Source organism: Perca fluviatilis, chromosome 16 (genome assembly GCF_010015445.1).
Source record: "Perca fluviatilis chromosome 16, GENO_Pfluv_1.0, whole genome shotgun sequence".
NCBI classification, from domain to species: Eukaryota; Metazoa; Chordata; class Actinopteri; order Perciformes; family Percidae; genus Perca; species Perca fluviatilis.
In genome coordinates, this window is record NC_053127.1 from 5,264,679 (window position 1) to 5,274,678 (window position 10,000).

Genomic DNA, 10,000 nt, shown 5'->3' on the forward strand with positions numbered 1-10,000 from the left:
GTTTTGTTGACATTTTTAGTTCTTCTTTTCTGAGTTTTTGTCGCCTCTTTTGAAGCTTGTTTTTTGTGAAGTTCGTTGCACTTTTCCTACAGTCTTCCTACAGTTTTCCTACACTTTTCCGACACTTTTCCTACAGTTTTCCTACAGTTTTCCGACAGTTTTCCGACAGTTTTCCGACAGTTTTCCTACAGTTTCCGACATTTGTCACCTTTTGAGTTTGATTGAGATATTTTTCCGATTAGAGCACCTTTAAACGAAGTTGAGCCGTGTGTGTCCCTGATGTCTGTGTTTCAGGAGGGGTCTGCATCCCGCTGGCGGTGCTGGGCACCGTTCTGGGGGGGGTCCTGATGCGGAGGTTGAATATTTCGGTCAGCGGGGCCAGTAAGTTGTGCACCGGCGCCATCCTGCTCTGCTTGTTCTCCTCCACGCCGCTGCTGTTCATGGGCTGCTCCACCCAGAATGTCGCCGGGGTCTTTCCTCACAGGTACGTAAACCGACACTCTGCCGAACTCACACCCGAAAACCACTTCAGAGAGATCCTGCCAAACTCACACCCGAAAACCACTTCAGATAGATCCTGCCAAACTCACACCTGAAAACCACTTCAGATAGATCCTGCCAAACTCACACCTGAAAACCACTTCAGATAGATCCTGCCGAACTCACACCTGAAAACCACTTCAGAGAGATCCTGCCAAACTCACACCCGAAAACCACTTCAGATAGATCCTGCCAAACTCACACCCGAAAACCACTTCAGATAGATCCTGCCAAACTCACACCCGAAAACCACTTCAGATAGATCCTGCCAAACTCACACCTGAAAACCACTTCTGATAGATCCTGCCAAACTCACACCTGAAAACCACTTCAGATAGATCCTGCCAAACTCACACCCGAAAACCACTTCAGATAGGTCCTGCCAAACTCACACCCGAAAACCACTTCAGATAGGTCCTGCCAAACTCACACCTGAAAACCACTTCAGATAGGTCCTGCCGAACTCACACCCGAAGACACAGACACACAGACAGGCAGGCAGACAGACAGGTAAACAGAGAGACAGACAGACAGATAGACAGACAGATAGATAGGCAGGTAGATAGATAGGCAGACAGACAGACAGACAGACAGACAGACAGACAGACAGACAGATAGATAGATAGATAGATAGATAGGCAGACAGACAGAGTGACAGATAGATAGACAGGCAGGCAGGCAGGCAGACAGATAGATAGATAGACAGATAGATACAGAGAGACAGACAGAGAGAAAGATAGACAGACAGACAGACAGGTAGGCAGGCAGGCAGGCTGATAGACAGATAGACAGATAGATAGACAGATAGACAGATAGATAGATAGATAGATAGATAGATAGACCAGAAAACCCCTTCAGATAGATCCTGACGGTCTTGCTAGACGTCTGAGTCGTTTGCTGTATGGTCGGAATATTCCGACAAAAAACACACACACAGAGACACACACAGACACACACACACACACACAGACACACACAGACACACACACACACACACACACACACACACACACACACACACACACACACACACACACACAGAGACACAGACACACACACACACACACACACACACACACACACACACACACACACAGAGACAGACACACACACACACACACACAGAGACACACACAGACACACACACACACACACACACACACACACAGACACACACACACACACACAGACACACACACAACAGAACACACAAAACACAACAACACACAACACACACACACACAACAACACACACACACAGAGACACACACAGCACACACACACAGACACACATATACACACACACACACACACACACACACAGACACACACTATTTCCATCACTTAGGCCTACAGGAAACTAATTTAAAAGGTGTCGTAACCACACGTGTGCATGTGTGTTTCTGTTTGTGTTTCTGTTTGTGTCTCTATGTGTGTTTCTGTGTGTGTCTCTGTGTGTGTGTCTGTGTGTGTCTCTCTCTGTGTGTATCTCTGTGTGTGTGTGTGTGTGTGTCTCTCTCTGTGTGTATCTCTGTGTGTGTGTGTGTGTGTGTGTCTCTGTGTGTCTCTGTGTGTGTTTCTGTTTGTGTTTCTGTTTGTGTCTCTATGTGTCTCTATGTGTGTTTCTGTGTGTGTCTCTGTGTGTGTGTCTGTGTGTGTCTCTCTCTGTGTGTATCTCTGTGTGTGTGTGTGTGTGTGTCTCTCTCTGTGTGTATCTCTGTGTGTATCTCTGTGTGTGTCTCTGTGTGTCTCTGTGTCTCTGTGTGTGTGTGTGTGTGTGTGTGTGTGTGTGTGTGTGTGTGTGTGTGTCTGTGTGTGTGTCTCTGTGTGTCTCTGTGTGTGTTTCTGTGTCTGTGTGTGTGTGTCTCTCTCTGTGTGCGTCTGTGTGTGTGTGTATGTGTATCTCTGTGTGTATCTCTGTGTGTGTCTCTGTGTGTGTGTACCTGTGTGTGTGTCTTTGTGTGTCTCTGTGTGTGTGTGTCTCTGTGTGTGTACCTGTGTGTGTGTCTTTGTGTGTACCTGTGTGTGTGTGTCTGTGTGTCTGTGTGTGTCTCTGTGTGTCTCTGTGTGTGTGTACCTGTGTGTGTGTGTCTCTGTGTGTGTACCTGTGTGTGTGTCTTTGTGTGTCTCTGTGTGTGTGTGTGTGTGTGTGTGTGTGTCTTTGTGTGTCTGTGTGTGTGTGTGTGTGTGTGTGTCTCTGTGTGTCTGTGTGTGTCTCTGTGTGTGTCTTTGTGTGTCTCTGTGTGTGTGTGTGTGTGTGTGTGTGTGTGTGTGTGTGTGTGTCTCTGTGTGTCTGTGTGTGTCTCTGTGTGTGTGTGTGTCTCTGTATATGTCTGTGTGTGTCTCTGTGTGTGTGTACCTGTGTGTGTGTGTCTCTGTGTGTGTGTGTGTGTGTCTCTGTGTGTCTCTGTGTGTGTGTACCTGTGTGTATGTGTCTGTGTGTGTGTGTGTGTGTGTGTGTGTGTGTCTGTGTATCTGTGTGTGTCTCTGTGTGTTTCCAGCAGTAGTGCGTTGGCGTGCAGCGCTGCCTGTGGCTGTCCTCAGGAAGCCTTTAACCCAGTCTGCGGTTCTGACGGCGTTGAGTTCAGGTCTCCGTGCCACGCCGGCTGTATCGCCATGGAGACAGATACCAACAACAAAACAAAAGTAAGAATTATTTCACCATTTTACTCCGAAATTACTTAATTGTGCACGTTTTATTTTTGCCCACACTTGGACTAATGCAGCACTTACTCAGCATAACGTGAATAGCTTCTGAGTCTCGCAGAGGAATCGACCAATGGCAACGATCCACATGGAACTGGTCCAATCACAGGACATCTCTGTTTTAGGAGGCCCCTGAGGCCCATGATCTGAATCAACTTGGGAATGTTGTCATATTCAGAATAATAGTGTGATATTTAGGAGTATTTTGGAGTGTCTCACAGTCTCTCCCACAATCACACCCTGTGCTCGACACATTCTTGGTCCCTGAACGTCTCGTTCTGTGGCAGAGCTCTTGGTCCCTGAACGTCTCGTTCTGTGGCAGAGGTCTTGGTACCTGAACGTCTCGTTCTGTGGAAGAGGTCTTGGTCCCTGAACGTCTCGTTCTGTGGAAGAGCTCTTGGTCCCTGAACGTCTCGTTCTGTGGAAGAGCTCTTGGTCCCTGAACGTCTCGTTCTGTGGAAGACGTCTTGGTCCCTGAACGTCTCGTTCTGTGGCAGAGCTCTTGGTCCCTGAACGTCTCGTTCTGTGTCAGAGCTCTTGGTCCCTGAACGTCTCGTTCTGTGGCAGAGGTCTTGGTCCCTGAACGTCTCGTTCTGTGGAAGAGCTCTTGAGTAAGAACAGAAAACATTAATATGATAATAGTGAAACTGTTGTGAGACAGACAGGCAGACAGACAGGCAGACAGACAGACAGACAGGCAGACAGACAGACAGGCAGACATATAGACAGACAGGCAGACAGACAGAAATATAGATAGACAGGCAGACAGAGAGACAGACAGACAGATAGATAGACATATAGATAGACAGGCAGATAGATAGATAGATAGACAGATAGATAGACAGGCAGACAGAGAGACAGACAGGTAGGCAGGCAGGCAGGCAGGCAGATAGATAGATAGATAGATAGATAGACAGATAGATACAGAGAGACAGACAGAGAGAAAGATAGATAGACATATAGATAGACAGGCAGACAGAGAGACAGAAAGACAGACAGATAGATAGATAGATAGATAGATAGATAGATAGATAGATAGATAGATAGATAGATACAGAGAGACAGACAGAGAGAAATATAGAAATATAGATAGATAGACAGACAGACAGATAGATAGATAGACAGGCAGACAGACAGAGAGACAGACAGACAGACAGATAGATAGATAGACAGGCAGACAGAGAGACAGACAGGTATCCCTCTTCATGAAAAACGAAATAGTTCCAAAGTTTCCATTTTTTACTTTCACTACAGATTAGTTGGAAATGTAAAAGTCCACATTCCAGCATCAGCTGGAAGACATGCAGTAATTCTGCGATTTTTAAACTTGAAAATGAAACTCGTGAGACTCAGAGTCAGATAACTGGCCAGATGTGCAGGATGTGACATCGTGTCCAGATGTGTGTTTTACAACCAAACTGGAGTAATGAAAACGACCTGTTGGGCCAGAAGACAGACAGGCTGAGATCTTCTGATCCCTCAGCGGGATTAAGTCTCTCTCTCCGTTGCTTTTACTTTCACTCTCTCCTAGAAAAATATTTATGGGGTGGCGAGAGGGGGGGGGCAGGAATGTTTGAGGGGTGGCAACATATGTCAGATGTATATATACTGAATTTAATCACAGTCATCACAGTTTGATGAGAAATAGTATGTACACACTACAAAAGGGTACCGGCTGCCATTTACACACTCACACAGACACACTTCATCTCATGCAATCAGTGTCCTGCATTTGAGGCGACCATACAATGTGATCTCACTTAATAGGAGATATAGAAGTATAATAGAAGTATATTAGGAATAAGTGACCATACAATGTGATCTCACTTAATAGGAGATATAGAAGTATAATAGAAGTATATTAGGAATAAGTGACTATACAATGTGATCTCACTTAATAGGAGATATAGAAGTATAATAGAAGTATATTAGGAATAAGTGACCATACAATGTGATCTAAATAAAAATGACCATACAATGTGATCTCACTTAATAGGAGATATAAATGTGATATAGAAGTATATTAGGAATAAGTGACTATACAATGTGATCTCACTTAATAGGAGATATAGAAATATAATAGAAGTATATTAGGAATAAGGACATACGCAATGTGATCTCACTTAATAGGAGATAGAAGTATGATAGAAGTATATTAGGAATAAGTGACCATACAATGTGATCTCACTTAATAGGAGATATAGAAGTATGATAGAAGTATATTAGGAATAAGTGACCATACAATGTGATCTCACTTAATAGGAGATATAGAAGTATGATAGAAGTATATTAGGAATAAGTGACCATACAATGTGATCTCACTTAATAGGAGATATAGAAGTATGATAGAAGTATATTAGGAATAAGTGACTATACAATGTGATCTCACTTAATAGGAGATATAGAAGTATAATAGAAGTATATTAGGAATAAGTGACTATACAATGTGATCTCACTTAATAGGAGATATAGAAGTATGATAGAAGTATATTAGGAATAAGGTAGTACTAATATGATCTCACTTAATAGGAGATATAGAAGTATGATAGAAGTATATTAGGAATAAGTGACTATACAATGTGATCTCACTTAATAGGAGATGTAGAGTATGATAGAAGTATATTAGGAATAAGTGACCATACAATGTGATCTCACTTAATAGGAGATATAGAAGTATGATAGAAGTATATTAGGAATAAGTGACCGTACAATGTGATCTCACTTAATAGGAGATATAGAAGTATGATAGAAGTATATTAGGAATAAGTGACCATACAATGTGATCTCACTTAATAGGAATGAAGTATGATAGAAGTATATTAGGAATAAGTGACCCGTTACAATGTGATCTCACTTAATAGGAGATATAGAAGTATGATAGAAGTATATTAGGAATAAGTGACCATACAATGTGATCTCACTTAATAGGAGATATAGAAGTATGATAGAAGTATATTAGGAATAAGTGACCATACAATGTGATCTCACTTAATAGGAGATATAGAAGTATGATAGAAGTATATTAGGAATAAGTGACCATGCAATGTGATCTCACTTAATAGGAGATAGAAGTATGATAGAAGTATATTAGGAATAAGTGACCATACAATGTGATCTCACTTAATAGGAGATATAGAAGTATGATAGAAGTATATTAGGAATAAGTGACCATGCAATGTGATCTCACTTAATAGGAGATATAGAAGTATGATAGAAGTAAAATGTGGCATTATCACAGGACAGGCATTAAGGTGAGACCCAGGTGATGAGTGGCAGATGTGTGAGAGGTGGAAGCAAACAGTTTTTGACTGACTGCAGTCGGACATTGGAGATTCGCGCTCGTAAATGGTCAAATTGGCCGTAACTTTTAATTCGATGCTGCCGACTGGGGTGGCAAGGCTTTCTTTTCGGGAAACGTGAAATAACGCTAGAGCGGAGTGTGAGTAAACGAGAAGGGAAAGAAGGGAACAGAAGCAGGTCATTTCGTTTTGATTGAACTGTATTTTTGAGGAACTGTAGGTCTAAAAACATTAATTTTACAAGAAATTCTTCATAGGGAAACCAAAACCCAAAGTAGGCTATATATAGTAGAAAACCATTCATAATGAAACTAATTGCATATTTGCCTCAGTGGCAAAGTTGGCAGCCTTGCTGCGTGCATTTGATTTTTCTTGGCTTTTGGAAAAATAACTCCAAGGCTCGGCTATAGGGGAGTTCAGAAAGAGTTGGCCCATTGATGCTGAGTAGCATACATGCTGCTAGATGGTCCCCCTGTGGCCTGGACTGTCATTTTGACCGTTTTGAAATTTATATGTATTTATTAAGGGTGGTACGGTTCACAAAACCCACGGTTCGGGTTCGTATCACGGTTTTAGGGTCACGGTTTTCGGTTCAGTACGGTTCTTATTTTTTCTTTAACACTCCAGAATATACTTCAGCATATAGCTAAAATTAGCATATTGAATGCATGTTGCACAAAACGTGCACACAGTGGCAGTTCTATATTGTTTTATTTGATCATAGGTACCATGAAATCCAAAATGTTCCCACACACCAGACTAAACAATGCTGGCGCATCCTCCAGCTCTGGGCAGCCTCTCTCCCGCTGGACATTTCTGCAGGTGACGTGACCTGCAGCGGTGCCCCACTCCACTTGAGGAGCGGTCGGCTCGGTGTCTCTCAAAATCTGACGAAAATCTTTTAAACTGACCTTTGTCGATCTGAAATGAAGACAGATTCAGCAACTGCACAGCCTATTTCTCGCTTAAAGTGCCCATATTATGAAAAAAACACTTTTTCTGGTGATTTGGGGTGTTCTTTTGTGTCTCTGGTGCTTCCACACACACACAAACTTTGAAAAAAATCCATCCATGGTGTTTTGAGTGAGATACAGTTTCTGAATGTGTCCTGCCTTCAGTCTCCTGGTGAGCTGTTCAAAATCGGCTCGGACTGTGACGTCACAATCCGAAATGAGCTGGCTAACCGCAACCGTTAGCTCGTAGCGTTAGCATTAGCATGCTAACGCTAATGCTAACACTAGCATGGTACCTCATTCTCAATAGCAAAGCACTGCTACAACACACACAAGTTCACCATAATCTACAAAAGAACTACTTACATGTGTGCCCTCATTTAGAAGAAGTCTCCCAGCTAATCCTGCCTTGTAACTGACTGAAGTTGGAGAAACAGCTTGTCTTTTACTTCTATGGAGCTAGCTGACATGATCTACATCTGAGCTACTGAGCATGTGCGAGTGCAATCAAAGATAGTACAGAAGAAGAAGATGAAAAGAGGTCTCACTCTGTAGCTAAAACAGAAACCAGGTGAAAAGAGGATCTGCAGCAGTGAGAGAGAGCTGTGCAGTACAACAACAATATGGTGTTTTTTGAAAATTAAACCATGTAAACCTATTCTGGTCCAACCTTAAAATACAGTTATGAACCTGAAAATGAGCAGAATATGGGCGCTTTAACATGTTTTCAGAAACACGTTTCGGTGAACTATTTTAGTACAATATGAGATTGTATTCTGAACGAGCCGCCATGACAGTCTGGCTTTGAAATTAGGGACCAGCCAGACCCATGTGACGCAATCGTCCAATCAGCTGCCATGGGTTGCGTTTGTCACGCCCATCCCGCTCGTCATTTCCAATAAGTGTTTTAACATAGGTGTCGAAAGTGGGCACTACGGCAGTAAGAGGTTAGTGACCATTAACAGTGGACTGACGAACCGTGCGGTACACACACGCTCCGAACCGAGACTAGCGAACCGAGACTAGCGAACCGAGACTAGCGAACCGAGACTAGCGAACCGAGACTAGCGAACCGAGACTAGCGAACCGAGCGGTTCGGGTGTTTTTTCATGAACCGTACCACCCCTACTATTTATATGTAATAACTTTGCAAATGTGGCAACCCAGGGGACTTGAACGCCAGATTCACAATGAACATAGGAAACCCAGAGACAGTCGGCTTGAACAGAAAGTTCTCTTTAATGACGTAGCTCGGGAACAGACGTGTATAGTCCAGGTGCCAGAAAGTAAAAATCCTTCCATGTTTTTGGATCTGCCTCTACATCTAGAACAGGTGTTTTCACTAACGAGCTCATCTACCTGGTAGAGGAGCTGGTTTAGTGATGGTTGGGACAGCTGCTGGACAGGATTTCTACTTCCTGGCAGCTGGACTATACACCTCTGCTCGGGAAAAGGGTAATGGTACAAACTGCAACTTAGGTTTCTTCCCGTCTGGGGTCTGTCGGCCTTCAGGAGGTGTTGTCCTGGGAGGATTTAAGCAGAGGGAGAGGCTAGTCTTTTTCCTGGCCAATATCCTCATTGACCATCAGCTCCTCAAGTGTTGCTCCCCTGGGAATTTGTTACTCACTGTCTCCTCCCCCCCCCTTGCAGCCTTGGGCTGGTTCTCTTAACACCTTCCCTCTGATTACCTGATGGGCTGCAGGTGTGACCAGTGCCATGTGCCAAGTGACTGCAGGCAGCCAACCTGCACAGGCAGTTAGACTCCCTCTATCACCTCCCCCAGTCTGAGCCTATGTACCCGCCCCCTGTGCCGGATTGGCTGACCCGTTTCCCTTGGTTTGCTAGACTAAATTAAAAAAATACAATCCTGCTGGTACCTGACTTTTCCTAAAATAGTCTGTATTTTCATTTAAAATTGTTTTTATATAGGCTACTTTACAAAAGGCAAAGAAAATACAATCACTTTTACCTATTTTGGCCATACACGGTCATATTGACCGCTCGGATTTTCACAGTTTTGATTTTAATCTTTTGCGTGGTTGAAGATGCATCTTGGTTGCTTAGGAACTACCATAGTCTCTGTCAGAGAAACGAAACTAGCGGTCTCGAGTAACAAGTGTGGGCATCACCGATGGGCCGAAGGCAAAGCCAGAGTCGGTAACGTAGGCTACGGCGTGGATGGACTCGGTTCTGAATCAGAAGAAAAGCACCGGGCGCTCGCTCTGTGAAAGGCGCCGTACAAATAGATGGACCCGTTGGTATACCTTACTTTATACTATGTTAACTGTACTGTAATCATATAGCTTTATACATGCTACAACTGGCTGGAATCATATAGCTTTATACATGCTACAACTGGCTGGAATCATATAGCTTTATACATGCTACAACTGGCTGAAATCATATAGCTTTATACATGCTACAACTGGCTGGAATCATATAGCTTTATACATGCTACAACTGGCTGGAATCATATAGCTTTATACATGCTACAACTGGCTG

At 43.4% G+C, this 10,000-nt stretch overlaps 1 protein-coding gene across 2 annotated transcripts in view; it reads left to right on the forward strand.

Moving 5' to 3' along the window:
* The window catches only part of slco2b1 (solute carrier organic anion transporter family, member 2B1), a 75,856-nt gene that overhangs the window by 60,022 nt on the left and 5,834 nt on the right, over positions 1 to 10,000 (forward strand). The window contains exons 10-11 of one of the 2 annotated variants that reach the window (XM_039777868.1): positions 295 to 484; positions 3,042 to 3,186. In XM_039777868.1, coding sequence (XP_039633802.1) covers positions 295 to 484; positions 3,042 to 3,186 — 335 coding nt within the window. The remainder of the gene's footprint in view (positions 1 to 294; positions 485 to 3,041; positions 3,187 to 10,000) is intronic. The other variant, XM_039777869.1, reaches the window with a different exon arrangement.